Genomic DNA, 18132 nt, shown 5'->3' on the forward strand with positions numbered 1-18132 from the left:
CAGCGTAGATGTATAGTTGTAAAGAAAAATTTTACTGCCGTGAGAGATTAAATGAAGCCCTTCAATTCCTAATATTTATTATTTATTATTTTTGGCTGAAAGAAGGGACGACAATTTAAAAGTGAGAGGAAAAAGCCATTTCAATCAACCAGGCTCTCTCTCTCTCTCTCTGTTGATAATATAATTGTTGGTGAGGGCGAGCATAAGCCTGCAAGAGGTCTTGCATTCTATTCTATTCTAAAGCTTGTTGTTGTCCTTGTTTATGCTGGACATTGTGAGTTTACTACGGGTTTGGCAAGGAGGTAAAGGTCCAAAGGGTCTTGGCCACCCTAGCTAGGTTCCAGTCACTAGAGAAGAAGAAGAAGAAGAAGAAGAAGAAGATGATGATGATGATAATGTATCTATTTGTGTTGCTGGTCCTTTGATTAGTTACAATAATGAGACTCAAAATAATTACTGTGTACGTAATTGGTATCACAATATTGCACTACTTAATTGGTTTTACACAAGAAAAGATAAAAAAATGATTGACAAAAACACATTTAACCTTAGAAAAACTAAAAGGCCCGCATGCATTCAAAACGCATGGCAGAAATTAATTAATTGAGGTGGGGGAGGGATTGCCTCATATATATTATGTATGTCTATATGTAATTGATCAGAGGGCTCGGGACTTGACAATGTCTAAGCTCATCTCACTGGGATCCGTTGCCTGCAACTCAACTTGAATGCCGTCCAACTCCCTCTTAAATCTGTCCTTTGAGCTTGCATACAGCATCTTACTCCTCACTCTCGATGTATCCGGTGACCTACGTACGCACACCCACACAGTCACCAATCATCATTCATATATATTATAATCAATCTCGATCTATTAATCAATTTATACACATTTTAATCAATTATTATGAATTTTACTCATCATGATGCTTATAACATTATAAACATGAACTACGATCGGTCAAATTATTTACAAATGACATTAATTAAGGACAGTGAATTTGAATGAACGTATGATTTTAGTTACCACGCAATGAAGAAAATCTTGCTTTTCTGGCAGTTCTCGTCGGTGGTGAAATCAAAATCGTAGACGGCGTAGCGGCACTCGTTGGGGGGCAAAGACGCAGCGAAGTCGTCGTAGCTTTCGTCGGGATTCCCCAGCTTCTCAATCGTCACCTGTTGAATCTTCTCTTCAATCCTGAACACAATGAACCTGTAGTTCCTCTTTGCTTTTAGCTCCAGGAACTTTAGCTTGCACTCGTCGTGCACCGCCATTCCAGATGCCGAGTTCGCCTGTGCATATAAATATATATATATATATATATGCATGCATGCACCTCCCCATTTCAATATTCTTATTGCACGTTCACGCATTTATTCAATTTAATTTTCCAAATCAAAGAGGAATTGAAGAGAGAAACGAAGATGACAGATTGATTAATATTGCAAATGAAATTAACATCGATCCGTCGATCCAATTAATAATCTATCCACTTAGAATCAAATCACAGAATTCAATTATCTGATATATATTTTAGATCCCAACGTGCGTACGTACGTGCTAGCCATCATATCAAGAGAGAATTGAACGCACGCACAGATGGAGGCATGCATAATGATCGATTTTTACATACATTAATGGTAATTAATTAATTAAGAAGATAAATTATTAAGATAGATGCATGTGAAATTAAAGCTAGCTAGCTTGGGGTTTGTTTAATTACGTACGTACCATTTTGCAGCCACCGTTTAGAGATTGATGGAGGAGGGGTTATGGGATGGAGGGCAACGTAAAAAATATGAGTTTTGGGGAAGAATAGAAACCAGAATGAATTGATTGAGATCCTTAAATTTTGGGGGCATGCAGGTGAGTGGTGGAATTCTTGAGGGGAGGGGAAGGCTGCCTTTCCTGTGATGAGAGAGAGAGAGAGAGAGAGAGAGAGAGAGAGAATTTGGAGGAGAAAATTATGGGTGAGAACTCAGTTTTAGACCCATTTGGAATTGAAAAATACTAAAAAAAGGAAAGAAAAATATATATAAATAAACTTGTTTGTTAATTTTTTTGTAATACATTTAGTTCTCAAAAAAAGTAAAAATAAATAAAGTACATAATAAATCATTAATAAAATTTAATTGTAACGTTTCTAACATTTGATTTAAAATCGTTCAATTGGATTAGAATATTTTTTTACTTTCAATTTTATTTAATAAGAAGAAATATAATAAAAATAAATATTTTTTTCCTTTTTCGTCAAATCAAAATTCTTAATTCAAATGAAACCTTTATTTTCAATTCTCTCACATGCTGCATACCTAACCACCACAACTTCTTGAATTTCTTATCTGATTAGGTTATTTATGCTGCAACATTCTTCTTAAATACATATATATATATAGACATTTTAAAATTTCTATCTGTTCTAATTAAAAATAGAGGGACTAAAATAATTTTACTTAATAATGTAGAGACTAATTTATTATTTCACTCTTAATTTTTTTTGGAAGTGTTACGAAGTTACATATTAACTATTTGACATTAGAAAATTTTTGGAAGCTATTTAAGAACATTGATCTAAATGTGAAACTTTAAGGCCCGTAATATATACAAGGGTTCCTGCATTATTCTGGATGTGGGTAGGTAAAAACGTTAGTTCAAGAAACTAGGATTAGATTAGCAACTTGGAATATAGGGACACTTACGGGTAAAAGCATGGAAATTGTGGATACAATGATTAGAAGAAGAATTAATATAATTTGTCTTCAAGAAACTAAGTGGTTAGGAGAGAAAGTTAGAAAAATCGATAAATCACGTTTTAAACTTTAGTACACTGGAAAAGAAAAATATAGGAATGGAGTAGACATTATTATAGACAAAAACTTAAAAGATAACGTTATGGATGTAACTAGAATAAGAGATAGAATTATAAAAATCAAGATGGAATTAGGACAAGAGATAATAAATATCATTAGTGCTTATGCTCTTCAAGTTGCCTTAACCGAAAATCTTAAAAGACAATTTTGGGAAGATATGGATAGTATTATATAAAGCATACCAAGGACTGAGAAAATATTTATAGGAGTTTTGAATGGACACGTTGGAAGAGAATAAAAATTATGAGAGGATACATAAAGGATATGGATATGGAGACAAAAATGAGTCTGGGGAGATATCTTAGACTTTGTTATGTCATATGATTTTAGAATAATGAATGCTTGTTTTAAGAAAAGAGAAGAACACTTAATAACCTTTAAAGTGGACAAAATAGAAGTCAAATAGATTTTTTTTAAACTAAGAGGGTAGATTGTTTATCATGCAAGATTTCTAAAGTTATTCCAGGTGAAAGCCTAACCACACAACATAGAGTTTTAGTGTTAGATATATTAAAAAATTGAAGAAAAAGGATAAAATAAACCAGTATAGGAGAACTAGATGGTGGAACCTAAAAGGAGAAAATATAATAAAATATAAAGATTAAATGATCAAAGATGGGGATTGGATCATAGAGGATGGGATAGATACAAATACTCTTTGGAATATATTTGCTAACTCTATTAAAAAGATAGTAAAAGAGATTTTAGGTGAATCAAGGGGAAGATTCTCGAATAGCAAAGAGAGTTGGTGGTGGGATAAAGATGTACAAAAAATCATAAAGACAAAAAGAATTTGGTATAAAACATGGCAAAAATATAGAAACAGGGATATCTTTGAAAAATATAAGGAGGCAAGAAAAGATGCAAAAAAGGTTGTTAGTGAAACTAAATATAGATCTTTTAATAGTTTTTGTATGATAGATTAGGTACAAAAGGTGAAAGAGATATATTTAAACTTGCTAAATTTAGAGAAAGGAAGAGCAAGGATTTAGGAAATGTAAAATGTATAAAAAGTGAGGATGATATTGTCTTGGTTAAGGACTAAGATATTAAAGAAAGATGGCGAAGTTACTTTAGTAAGTTGTTTAACGAAAACCAAATAGAAGACTTAAACTTAGAATTGTCAAATGAGAAAAATATTAAAAATATAAGATTTATTCGCAAAATTAGAGTTAACGAAGTTAAGTTTGTACTAAAAAAAGATGAAAAATGGGAAAGCTATGAGATCAGATAACATCCCACTTGAAGTTTGGAAATACTTGGGTGATAAATGAATTATATGGTTAACTAATTTATTTAATACAATTGTAAAAACTAAGAAAATTCGAGATGAATGGAAGAAAAAAACTTTAATAATTATGTACAAAAATAAAGGAGATATTCAAAATTGTAATAACTATCGTAGAATTAAACTTATGAGTCATACGATGAAACTATGAGAAAGAGTAGTTGAACAAAGATTAAGGTTAGAAACGAAGTGTTGGCCTTACAAGGCTTAATATCGTGTTTTGATACTAACAAACAAGAAGAACTTAACATATTTAGTTAAGTGATGACATTTTAGGACTCAAATATGAAAATGTAAGGTCAAGTATTCAGAAGGATTCATGAAAACTTATATTTCAAAGGAAGATGATCATATGAAGCCTAAAGCATGGATTCAAGGATGATTTAATAAAACTTGAAGAAAATGATCACATGGAATGTTTTCAAAAGCTTACTTTAATTCAAGTGATCAAGAATGAAAGCTTGAAGAACAATAAAGCTCAGGACTAAGAGAACTCAAAGCAACAACTTCATATAAGAAGACTTCAAGGAGTTCAAGAAATGAAAAGTTGAATGAGTCTATAGGACATATTTTGTAAGTACTTCAAGTATACTCAAATATGAAATTTGTTGAAGCTGATTAGGTGTAAGAGACCTAGAGACCTAAAACTTAATCTTGGAACATATTTTTTAAGTAAACAAATTAAAATTCCAAGAAGTGAGAAGCAAAGAGAGTTCTTACAAAAATATCTTAAAAACAATATTCATGTACTTGACAACAGCCTGACTAAAAACCTTAGCAGGCTGACAATTTAAATGTTTTTAAAATGCATGCATAGACAGAAGGTTGTCAGGCTACTGCGTAGACCCTGAAAGGCGCCTGACGAGGCAAACTGAGAAGCCTGACTGGGTTCTTTCAGGCAACTGTCACCCTACTGACTTTGAAATTAAACTGTGTATTTAGTGACAAACGCCTGACCAATAGGTGACAAACTACTACCACGCGGGAAATTTTAAATTTTTATAACGGAAAGATTTTTTAAATTAGATTGCTTAGGGCTCAAATTTGTCTAAAACTTGGATACTACTCCAAGTAAACTTGGGGATCAAGAAAAATACTTTTCCAAGTTTATAAATAGGTTCCAAGGCCATTGATTTTATTCACCAAGCATACAATTCAACTCTCAATCTCTCTCAATTGCTCTCATCATTCAAAGACTCTCTTGCTACCATATTGTGCACGAATTCTACTGAGTGTTGCTGACTTTCAATCACTGATCTTGTGTTTCAAATCTGAATCTTTCAATCATTGAAAGAATTAATCAGTGATAAATTTCTTGGAGCTTCAATTTCAATTTCATATTGTATTACTTTGAAGTATATAGTTTTGAAATTGTACTAACATGCTTTGTGTGAAAGCATTATTGTACGCAACTCTTGTTTCTTGTTTCTTTGACAATTCCAGGTTGTTGGATCGTTGGCCAAGTGTGGGGTATCACTTGGAGAGGTGCAACTCTAGCCTATTGAAGGAGTTACTAAGTGTGGGGTATCACTTGGAGAGGTGGACTCTAGCCTATTAAGGGAGTGTGTAATGATTTTGTTCCACCCGGAAAGGAACTGGTTTAGTGAATCCTTTGGTGGTTTTCCAAAAGCGAGGACGTAGGCTGGGGATAAGCCGAACCTCGTAAAAACCCGGTGTCACACTTTTTCCCTTACTCTCTTTAAATTTCAGCAAACATATAAACTGCGTGGATGATTTAATTTCTTAATCATATATACTATGTAATTTGGAAATTAAGTAAATTTAAGTTTAATTTGGTTTGGGGATTACAGAAATCGAAAGGGAGTACGTTGGTTGATCAATACCTTGCGGAAACCTCAAAGGGAGTACGTTGATTGGTTAACACCCAAAGAAAAATTAACTAAGAGTTTATTTAAATTCAGAGTTATTGGGAATTTGAGTTGTGGTTTACATTGAAAAAATAAATTTCATTTCTACAGGGCTTAAATCAAATTTCATATACATAGGGCTACAAAAGCTGAAAGCTGAATACTGAATTTTGTGGGTTGAACACTTTGGTTGATTAATTGGCTAAATGTTTAAGTTTTGATTTACTTGAGTTGTATTGTGATTAGTTGTGGATTGAATAAAGAACTAAGGATTGGTTGTGTGATTGCTGAAATAACAAGTGGTTAATAATTCATGAAAAGAATTAAAAGAAAATTTTAAAACCCAATTCACCCCCCTCTTGGGACTACATCTTAGTTTTCATGAAGATTTCAGAAAATCAATTTGGTTTTATTCTTGGGAGATCTACAACAGAAACTATTTATCTTTTAAGAAAATTAATGGAAAAGTTTAGGGAAAAGAAGAGGGACTTGCGTATGATATTTATAAACCTTGAGAAAGCATATGATAGGATACCTAGGGAAGTTCTATGATGGGTTTTAGAAAAAAAAAAAGGGTGTATGTTGTAGGTATACCGATGTCATTAAGGATATGTATAATGGACATCAAGGATCTACTTTGAGTCCTTATCTTTTTGGTTTAGTGATGGACCTATTGACTATGAGTATTCAAAAGGAGGTTTCATGGTGTATGTTGTTTGCAGATGATATTATATTAATTAATGAAACTAGGGACAGAGTAGAGGCCAAGTTAAAATTATGAAGAGAAGCTTTGGAATCTAGAGGCTTTAGGATAAGTAGAAATAAAACAAAATATATGAAATGTAATTTTAGTAATGATAGGAGAAATATTGGAGACAAAGTTAAACTTGATGATGAAGAAATAAATAGCACTTGTAGATTTTGATACCTTGGATCTATTATGCAAGTTGAAGGAGAAATTGAAGATGATGTAATGTATAAAGTTAAAGTAGGTTAGGTAAAATGGAGAAGTGCTTCAAGTATGCTATGTGATCGTAGAATACCCTTAAAATTGAAAGAGAAGTTTTATATGACAGCTATAAGACCAGTTATGCTATATGGATCGGAATGTTGGGCGACAAAGAAACATAATATCCAAAAAGTAAAAGTTGCTGAGATGAGAATGCTTAGATGAATGAGTGGTATAACATTGAAAGATAAATTAAGAAATGAACATATTCGTGATAAGTTAGGTGTAACTCCTATAGAAGATAAGATAAGGGAATGACGACTCAGATAGTATGGACACTTGCAATGTAGGTCACATAGTACACCTGTGAAGAAGAGTGACTTAGTCACTGTGGGGGGCGGTAGAAGGGGTAGAGGTAGACCTAAAATAACTTGGGAGAAGATAGTGAGTAAGGATTTAATATCCTTGAATTTATCAAAAGAAATGGCCTATGATTGCATAAATTGGAGAAAAAGGATTCATATAACCAACCCCACTTAGTGGGATTAAGGCTTGGTTTTGTTGTTGTTGTTGTTAAAAAATTTGAAAAAAAATCACTTTTTTTTTTATTTTTAGTAATGAAAATGAGAAACAAATAATAAAAAAATATGTTAAATCAATAAATAAAAACTTGATTTTACATATCATTAACATTTGATTTAAAACTTTTTATAATTATATTAAAATAAACTTTCATTTTTAATAGTATTTGATGGAGAGAAAATATAGTAAATTTGTTTTCTTATTTTTCATTCTTTTTATTTTTCCAAAAAAAAATAAAAAATAAAATTCCTTGATCCAAATGAATCTTAAGAACTTATTTGTCAAAAGTAATGTAAAACTTTAAGGATTTATTTGTCAAAATTAAAATTTCAAGGGTAATGTTGACTTTGGTGTGATCCTAAGAGGGAGGTGAATTGGGTTTTAAAACCTTTTGACTAATTTAAACATTTACACCGATTTACCACATATCGTATCTCATTTTCACATGTGTATGTAAATTAATAAAATAATAAATGCAGACATACATGTGGAACATATCTCATTTAAATAGGGGTGTGCATGCAAATAATTATAACGATAATTGAAAACATACACATGTGGAAGTTAAAGTGCAGTAATTAAAAGAGATAAGGACAGACAGACACACAATATTTGTTATCGAGGTTTAGCTAACCAGCCTACATCCCTGCCTTGGACATACCCCTTAAGGATTCCAGTATCCCTGCTCATTTAAATGAGCGGAGCAGAAGTCGTTATAACCTTTCCTTATGGGGTAAGGTAAACCTCAGCTTAATTACAAGGCTGAGCCCACTTGTCTCTCTTAGGGGACAGAGACTCCCCAGTTCAATTTTCGGGTTGAACCGAATCGGTCTCACTTATGGGGCTGAGACTCTCCAGTTCAATTTCGGGCTAAACCCAATCAATACATTAAAATCATTTTTGTACATAAAAATGCTTCTGAAACATACAAGCAGAATGTGCACATTTAAGCTCTAAATACATGCACTCTCTTATGATATGCATTATACTCATTAGAGAAAGGGCGCTATCAAATAAATTTGCACAAATAAAATATATGAAAAAATGAGTATTATGTTCTCCTATAAATATTTTTGCAAATAAAGAATATTTGGAGAATCAAGGAATTTAAGCTCAAGAAAAATATTTGTGCTATAAATAATTTTCACCCAAAAAATATTTATCAAAGAAATAACCGGGAGAAAACCTAAGCAATACTCTGAAAAATGTTTTTCAAAGATTAAGTGATAAGTGAGAATATATGCAAATAAAATGCCCTAAATAAAATACTCTTCTAAAAAATGATTTTGAAATAAAAGCATGAAAGAGAGTTGGAGAGATTTTTATAAAAGATTTTGCCCCAAAAGAATGATTTTAACAATAAAAAACATTTTGGGAGAACTTTGCTTAACAATGCATTAGAGAGAAAATTTGGGTTAATCAAAGTTGCTAATCTGAGGTTATGAGACTTTGTAAAAAATATGAACATTGGGGACACGCTCGGTATTTTCTAAATTGTTCAATGAAAAAATTAAGCTTAATTAGCATTGGAAAATAACCCAACTCGAGAGGTTCGGTCGACCGAAGCAAGGCGTCAGTTGACCGAGCCAGGGCGATTTCCCGAACCTTCATAGGTTCGGTTGACCGTGGCTTAGGTTGGTATACTGAGTGGGCAAGTTTGGTTGACCGAGGGTATTTTGAACTGATAGTTTGGTTAGCCGAGGCAGGTAGAAAAAATTAGCTTTAAGGTTCAGTCGACCAAAGAATATTAGTTCAAATCTCGGTCAATCGCCTGAGCCAAGTCAAAGATTTGACTTCCTGCTTGGTCGGTTGATTGAGGCATTTATAACGCCAAAGGTCTGTCTAACGAGGTTTAGTCAAACATTTAACTTTCGGCCTACGGTGTGTTTGGTCGACTGAGTGGATTATAACTTGAGGGGTTTGGTCGATCGGACTTTTAAATTAAACCTAAAAATCTAACGTTGTAAGCACCTCAAGAGATGGACAAAAAGCTAGAAGACTTAGTGCTTAAAGAGTTTATGTTTAGAAAGTCGTTTGTAAGTATTTCAGTTCAATTATAATTTAGAATTATGAAGTTCGTTAGGATGCATCATAGACATAGAGACCAATTTTTAAAAACCTTGGAAAATGATTTTGAAAAATTACATTTAAGTCTTTCAAATAACGAAAGGTTTAAAATATTAAAAAAATAAAAAATTTCAGAAAATTGACTGGTCAGCCTACTGACTAGAATATAATGAATTTTCCCAGCCGACTAACAAACATACCTATTGAATAACTGCCCAGCCGACTAACCATTTTGAACTGAGATCAGTCAGCCGACTAATAAGCCTAGCCGACTGACTCTTTTTGAATTGTGTTCAGTCAGTTGACTGACAATTTCTTGGAATTTATTTCTGGAAAACAGAAGGGTCTTAGCCACCTGTCTAGCCGACTGACCCTATAAAATTACCTACCCAATTGCCTGTCCAATCGACTGACTTTACGGGATTTTTAAATTTTGAACTATAACGGAAAAAATCTAAAAATTAGTTTTTCAAATATGAACGTTATAAAAACTTGGTGGACACTCCAAGTAACTTAGGAAACAAGGAAACTCAGTTTATAAATGCTCCTTTAAACCCAAGAAATCAAATCACCAAACAATCACATAACATTCAAGCATTCAACTCAATCTCTCACAAAGCTCTTTCTTGATCACACTCTATCTAGGAGAATTCATCTAAATTGCTATTGATTCATAAGTCTACGGTTCTAATACTGAGTTTTCTCAATCACTAAAGAACCCTTGGTGATCTCTAAACTTAAGCTTCATACTTTCTATCTTTATATTTGATTGAAGTATATTTAAGTGCTTTAACTTGTACAAATTTGCTCTGTTTTGAGAGTTATCTTGTACACAGATTCTTGTACCTTTCTTGTTGTACTTTGACGATTCCAGGCTGATTTGGATCATTTAACCAAGCGTAGGTTGCTCGCTTGGAGAGGTTTCTCTTCCTAAAAAAGAGAGACTTTTGTAAAAGGTTTGCTCCACTTGGAAATGAGCGTTTATAGTGAAATCCTTTGGTGGTATTGACCAAAGGCGAGGACGTAGGTTGGGGATAAGATGAATCTCGTAAAAACGTGGTGTTTTTCTTTCCTTATTCTTTTAAATTTCAGTATTTCATATATTGTGTGTGTATGAGCTAAGTGCAGGTTGTAGGGCTCAAATGCTGAATTAAAAAGAAGACTCTTAATTTAACGAAAGTACGTTTCAATTAACCGTTTGCAGAAACCCATAAGGGAGTACGTTGGTTAATTTTCGGAAATCTTAATTAAAAGAACGCAATAAAATTCATTCAAAAACAGTGCTACTTGCAAAAGCAAAAGCTGAAATTCCATAAAGGTCTTCAAATTGTGATTGGTTTGGTATTTGTGGTTGGTTACTCTTAAATTGATTGGTTGTTTAAGTTTCCAATTAATTTGTGGATTGTTTGAGTTTTAATTGTGAATTGATTAGTTTACTTAAGTTTTGTTGTGTGTATTAAACAAGTAAGTAAAAATTTGTAAAAGGAACTTAAAGATTTTAATAACCAATTCACTCCCCCCTCTTGGGATCACTATTCCACTTTCATAACTTATTGTGAATATGTTTGTTTCTTAATTTTCTTTTAATGTTATACTACTCATCCACCTAAGTATTTGCATTATGAAAACTCTTAATTATTTTTGGGACATGTTTTCTTAGTTGCCAAACAAAGCATGATTGGTCGTATAATTATCCTATAAAACTTTCCTTTTAACCTTAAGGGTACGATATTCTACAATTACATAACATGCTAGAACCATTTCTTCATTTTATCCAACCTATTTTGATGTTATATATTGCATTGTTTTCGATTTTTCTTTTAACTTGTAGTGTTATACAAGACATATCAGGGACTGAAAAATATTCATAAGAGCATATATGAATGGACACATTGGAAGGGATAATAAAGGTATGAGAGGATAGATGGATGATGAAGATATGGAGACAAAAATGAGTTTGGGGAGATGATCTTAAACTTTTTTATATCATATAATTTTATTACAATGAATACTTGCTTTAAGAAGAGAAAAGAATACTTAATAACCTTTAAAGTGGACAAAATAAAAGTCAAATAGATTTTTTTCTTAACTAGGAGGTAGATCGTTTATCATGTAAGGATTGTAAAGTTATCATAGGAGAAAACTTAATCACACAACATAAAATTCTAGTGTTAGATATATGTATTAAAAAATGGAAGAGAAAGGATAACTTGAAGCAATGTAAGAGAACTAGATGGTGAAACCTAAAGGGAGAAAATTTAACAAAATTTAAAGATAAAATGATCAAAGATGGTAATTGGACTATAGAGGATGGTGTAGTCATGAACACTCTTTGGAGTAAGATAGCTAGCTCTATTAATAAAAATACCAAAAAATATTTTAGGCGAGTCAAGAGAAAGATTCTCTAATAGCAAAGAAAGTTGGTAGTGAGATCAAAATATTTAAAAAAAAACTATAAAGAAAAAAATAATTTGGTATAAACTATGACAAAAATGTAGAAATATGGATTACTTTGAAAAGTATAAAGAGGCTAGAAAAACATAAAAAAGTTGTTAGTAAAGTTAAACATAAATCATTTATTAATTTGCATGATAGATTAGATACAAAAAAGGGGAAAGAGATATATTTAAACTTACCAGAGTTAGAGAAAGAAAAAAAATAAGGACTTAGGTATTGTAAAATATATAAAAAGTGAGGATGATATTGTCTTGGTTAAGTAAGAAGACATAAAAGAAAGATGACAAAGTTACTTTAATAAACTATTTAATGAAAACCAAATAGAAGATTTAAACTTAAAATTGACAAATGAGGAAAAGACTAGAAATATGAGATTTATTCACAAGATTAGAGTTGATGAAGTTAAGTTTGCATTAAAAAAAAATGAAAAATGGAAAAGTTATAAGATTGGATAACATCGTAATTAAAATTTAGAAATGGTTAGGACATAATGGAATTATATGGTTAACTAATTTATTTAACACAATTATAAAAACTAAGAAAATTCTAGATGAATGGAGGAAAATTATTTTAGTACCTATATAAAAAAATAAAGGAGAATATTCAAAATTGTAATAACAATCATGGAATTAAACTTATGAATTATATGACGAAACTGTAGGAAATGGTAGTTGAACAAAAATTATGGCTAGACACAAAGGTCTGAGAAAATTTATTTGGTTTTATGATACGAAGGTCTCAGAAAATCAATTTGGTTTTATACTTGGGAGATCTACTACATAAACTATATATCTTTTAAGAAGATTAATGGAAAAGTTCAGATAAAAGAAAAGAGGTTTGCATATGGTATTTACTGATTTAGAGAAAGCATATGATAGTATACCTAGAGAAGTTCTATGGTGAGTTTTAGAAAAGAGAAAGTATATTTAATAGGTATATTGATGTCATGCATAAAGGATATGTACGATGGTGTAATGACTAGTATAAGGATTATACATGGAGAGATTAGAGAATTTCCAATCACAATAGGTGCACATCAAGGATATGTTTTTAGCCCTTATCTTGTTGCTTTAGTGATGTATTAGCTAATTAGAAGTATCTAAGATGAGGTTCCATGGTGTATATTGTTTGATTGATGAAACTAAGGGTAGAGTAGAGATTTAGTTAGATTTATGGAGAGAAGTTTTAGAATTTACAGGCTTTAGGATAAGTAGAAATAAGACAGAATATATGAAATATAATTTCAATAATAGTAGGAGGAATATTGGAGACAAAGTTAAACATGATGATGCAAGAGTAAACAACAGTTATAGATTTCGATACTTTGGATCTATGATGCAAGCTAAAGGAGAATGAAAAGTATGTGTGAGTTTTGGTGTAATCTCAAGAAGGGGGGGGGGGGGGGGAGGGTGAATTGAATATTTTAAAAATCTAGGTCACTTTTGCCAATTTTTTAAAACACACAATATTTAATTTTAGGATTTCTAAAACAATCACAAGTGCTATAGATTATTAAAAACATACACAATAATCACAACAAGATAAATGTAACATACACATGCGGAAATTTAAAGAGTAAGGAAAAAGAAAGCAAACACGACCATTTTTATGATGTTCGGCTTTCCTTGCCTATGTCCTCTTCTCAAGACAACCCGCTCGAGGATTTCCAATGAACACTCTTTCAACCAAGATGGAGCCACCTTATACACACTCCTTCACTCGGGCGGAGCCTTCTGTTACACCACTCCTTATAAGCGGAGCCACCTCTCCAAATGGTATCCCCTCGTTTGGCACGATTCTATACCTGAACTGCAAAATACAAATGAGATAAAATACTTTGTGTACAATAAAATGCTTCTTCAATAAACTAGTTTGTACAATGAAAACCTAATACACTCTCACAAGATATGATTTAAGTTCAATAGAGTTAGGGTTTCTCTCTCAAAAATATTTTTGAAATAAATGAGAGTAGATGAGAGTAAGTGATATTTGAGGGAGTAAATGTGTATGATAATAAATGCTCAAAGATTCAAGTGTAATAAATGATTTCTCCACAAAATATTTTTGCAATAAATGAGATTTGGAGAAGTTGGGGTTTTGCTCTCAAAAAGATTTTTACAATGAAGAGGGTAGATGAGATATAACAAGAATGAAAATCAGCAAGAGAGTTTTTGTGCAAGTATGAAAACCTAGAATGAATACAACAACCAACTCAAATCACTAATCAATGTGCAATACATCTTTAATAAATGCAAGAGCTGGTATTTATGGGCAAAGGGATAAGCTAGCTATTGTCTAGCTATTGGGCATTTAATGATGTAAGACAAACAAAAATATAGCGTTTGAAGCTCATTTGCGTTAGTTTGCCACTGTTAATTGTCGACGAATGACTTCCAATCGTCGACGAGTTGTCCCCACTTGTCGACGAATCACCCCATTTCGCTGATGAGTCACCTGGGTTGAAAAAATATTTAGTTACTGGAAAAATTCATCAACAACTCAAATAGCATTTGTTGATGATTCACCCCTATTCGTCGACGATTAGTCTAGGCAAAATCTCAATAAGGTTACTGGTTTTATTAGTCGATGAATACACCCCAATAGTCGACTAATCCCTTGTTTTTCATACTAATAAGCCTTCTAACGAGTTAACCCATGCTAGGACAAGTGTATATGAAATATATCGAGTCTAATGGTGATTAAAACCTATCATAATGATTTTCCAAAAGACCATAAGATATATTGTACATGAAAGTGCCTTTAAAAGCTCATTTTAATATCTTATGCACTAGTATGAGTTTAACTTTTTAAGTAAAAGGTTTTTCATGAAAAAGTTTGAGTTTCTAGGGTCAGCATATGGTCGTTATTGAGCTTTCCATCAGATCAAGTAAGATATGCACATACAATTTAATCTAAATGCATTACAATCGAAACAATATATGTCTTCACTCTTTACTCTTCAATTTTCCATGGAATGGGCCAGGTGATATGTGCTTTACGTGCCTGCTGGCTTCCATATTGCATTGACTATTTGTGCCTTCTGAAATATAAATCTATTCATACATTAAATGCACAAATGAGATGCATATGATTTGTCATTATCAAAACGGGATAGGATTCAAAAAGTTAACAGTATGTAATGTATAGAGCTAAAGTAGGTTGGGTAAAATGGAGAAGTACTTCAAGTGTGTTTTGTGATCGTAGACCCTTAAATTTTTTTTTAAAAAAAGTTTGATAAGACAACTATAAGACCAGCTATGCAATATGGATTAGAATGTTGAGCAACTATGAAACAATATATCCAAAAAGTAAAAGTTGCCAAGATAAAAATGTTTACAAGAATGAATGGTATAACATTGAAAAATAAATTTTAAAATGAATATATTTGTTGACTTTTTGAGTTCGATCCTTATTTTGATACTGACAAAGCACATATTTCTTATGTGTGTATTTAGCATGTGATCAGGTCCATTAATTTATCACACATAAGGAAACGACGATGGAAACTTGCAGGACTTAAAGTCTATACGATCAATCGCATTCCATGAAGTCAGAAGAGTAAAAAAGATGAAGAAGACATTTATTTCTTATTGTAATTGCATTTATTTTTATTTGGTATGAAATAATGCATGCATCTGCATGATATGGTTATTTGCTTAGATAGGACCATAGATTGACCATAGGGAGCCACAAGACCGTAGAGTGACCTTAGGGTTCGGTCGACCGGCGTCAGATTTTTGGAGTTAACTTTCAAAAAGACTATAGAATGACTATAGGAATCCCTCAAGTAAATAGACTCATAACTCACTTTAATAGGGATTTAACTTAGGTATTTATTTGGGCCAAATTTAGGTTGTGGACAAATTCAGTCAACCAAATTTTAGCAATGTAAATTGCCTCAGTCGATTGAATTGGGTGGAAGTCAACTTTTTGACTTCACTCGGTTGACCAAATCCCTTTTGAGCGTATCTTACTCAGTTGACTGAACTCACACGTGTCTACCCCTCAACAACTTAGTCGACCGAACTTCCAGTTCATTTTTGATTGAGTCAATCGAACCATAAAGCATAGTAGACCGAACTCAGATATAGTCGACCAAACCTCGAAGCGTTTGAAAATCGCCCTAGGTCAGTCGACCGAACCTTTAGTTCAAAAGTGTCTTGGTCAATTGAACTTGGCAATAGGGTTGACCGAACTTAAAATACAGTCGACCAAAACTCTCGGGTTGGAATTTTTTAAAAGCCCTAAAACGTCATTATCTTTTAATTAAAATTTTTCAAAATACCGAGCGTGTCCCCAACGGTCATAATTTATGAAAAATCTATAAATACCCTCTTCATAACTCAGATTAGTAACTTTGACTAGCCCAAATTTTCTCTCTAATACATTGTTAATCAAAGTTCCCCCAAAACATTTTTTATTGTTAAAATCATTCTTTTAGGGCAAATCTTTTATACAAATCTCTTAAACTCTCTTTCATGCATTTATTTCAAAATCATTTTTGAGGAGAGTATTAATTTAGGGTATTTCATTTGCACATATTCTCACTAAGCACTTAATCTTTGAAAAATATTTTTGAGAGTATTGCTTAAGTTTTCTCCCGATTATTTCTTTGATAAATATTTTTGGGAGAATTATTTACAGTACAAATATTTTCTTGAGCTTAAATTCTTAGATTTTACAAATATTCTTTATTTGCAAAAATATTTATAGGAGAACAATAATACTAATTTTTCACATATATTCTATTTGTACAAAATTATTTGATAGCACCCTTACCCTACTGAGCATATATTTCATATCATATTAGAGAGTATGTATTTGAGCTTAGTGTGTACATCTCTGTTTATATTTTTAGAAGCATGTTATACGTACAAAAATGATTTTTATTATACTAGTTGGGTTCATCCCATTAATTGAACTGGGGAGTCTCAGCTCCATAAGTGAAACCGGTTGGGTTCAGCCCAAAAATTGAACTGGGGAGTCTCAGTCCCGTAAGTGAGATCGGTTCGGCTCAACCCGAAAGTTGAATTGGGGTTTTCCTTACCTCGTAAGGAGAAGATGTAAACAACTTCTGCTCCGCCCATTTAAGCGGGCAGGTTTAGTGGATTCTTTGGGGGTATGCCCAAGGTGAGGACATAGGCTGGTTTGACCGAATCTCGATAACAAATATCGTGTGTCGCTATCTCCTTATCTCATTTAATTTATGCCCTTTAAATTCAGCATGTGTATGCTTGTTCATTTATGGTTATAATTATTTGGTTGCACACTTTTATTTAAATGAAATATGTTGTATGTGTATATTCACACTTATAGTTTAATCATTTCTTATACACGTTATTATATTGAATGTGATATGTGGTGAATCGGCGTAGATGTTTCATTTAGCCAAAAAAAATTTTAAAACCCAATTCACCCCCCTCTTAGGATCATACCAATTCCAACAACATGCACATTAAGTTAGACGTAACTCCTACAGAAGATAAGGGACAAACGACTTAAATGGCTTGGACACTTGCAATGTAAGTTATATAGCGTGCCAATGAGGAAGAGTGAGTTAGTTGTTGTGAGGGGTGTTAAAGGAGTAGGGATAAATATAAAATAACTTGGAATGAGATAATGAGTATGGATTTAATAGTCCTGCATTATTGAAAGAAATTGTCCATGATTACATAAATTGACAGAAAAAGATTCATGCAATCCACCCTACCTAGTGGGACTTGAGGCTTGATTTTATTGTTGTTATTGTTGTTGTATAATAGATCCGAGGTATCTAAATCTACTAATACTATTAACTTCTTCACCATCGAGTTAATCTTATCTCCTATATTCCTTGAAATTACATTACTATAAACTAATACATCATCTTTGTCCTAAGAAATTTATTTTATAGGTCATGTAAGTGAAATCACAACCTCAACAAATAAAGTAAAATTTTTGAATTTAAATTTTTTTGACTTTCAGGGCTACCCCTCAAACTAAATAAAGTAAAATAAAATAAAATAAAAATATAGAACATGGTGCTAGTCACTATCTCATTCTACACCGCA

General features: G+C 32.3%; 1 protein-coding gene across 3 annotated transcripts; it reads right to left on the bottom strand.

Annotated features, from left to right (window-relative positions):
• Positions 1-388: 388 nt before the first annotated feature.
• Positions 389-13841, bottom strand: LOC131164443 (actin-depolymerizing factor). Of its 3 annotated transcripts, none has more exons than XM_058121626.1 (3): positions 13684-13841; positions 1028-1293; positions 389-809 (listed from the first exon to the last, which is right to left on the bottom strand). In XM_058121626.1, the coding sequence occupies exons 1-3, from the start codon at positions 13684-13686 to the stop codon at positions 659-661; spliced, it is 420 nt and encodes a 139-aa protein (XP_057977609.1). In that variant the 5' UTR covers positions 13687-13841; the 3' UTR covers positions 389-658. The 3 variants fall into 3 exon arrangements, with proteins under 3 accessions (XP_057977609.1, XP_057977608.1, XP_057977610.1); XM_058121625.1 differs by lacking the exon at positions 13684-13841 and adding an exon at positions 1733-1973; XM_058121627.1 differs by lacking the exon at positions 13684-13841 and having other exon boundaries at positions 1028-1969.
• Between the last annotated feature and the right edge of the window lie 4291 nt (positions 13842-18132).

The sequence above is a fragment of the Malania oleifera genome, chromosome 9 (assembly GCF_029873635.1).
Source record: "Malania oleifera isolate guangnan ecotype guangnan chromosome 9, ASM2987363v1, whole genome shotgun sequence".
In the NCBI taxonomy this organism is placed as follows: Eukaryota; Viridiplantae; Streptophyta; class Magnoliopsida; order Santalales; family Ximeniaceae; genus Malania; species Malania oleifera.

Excerpts from the sequence above, each read along its gene's own strand:
- LOC131164443 (XM_058121627.1), bottom strand. The coding sequence starts at position 1,374 with ATGCGTGAACGTGCAATAAGAATATTGAAATGGGGAGGTGCATGCATG. Across the intron at positions 810-1,027 it reads AAGATTTTCTTCATTGCGTG|GTCACCGGATACATCGAGAG; the intron begins GTAACTAAAATC and ends GTGCGTACGTAG.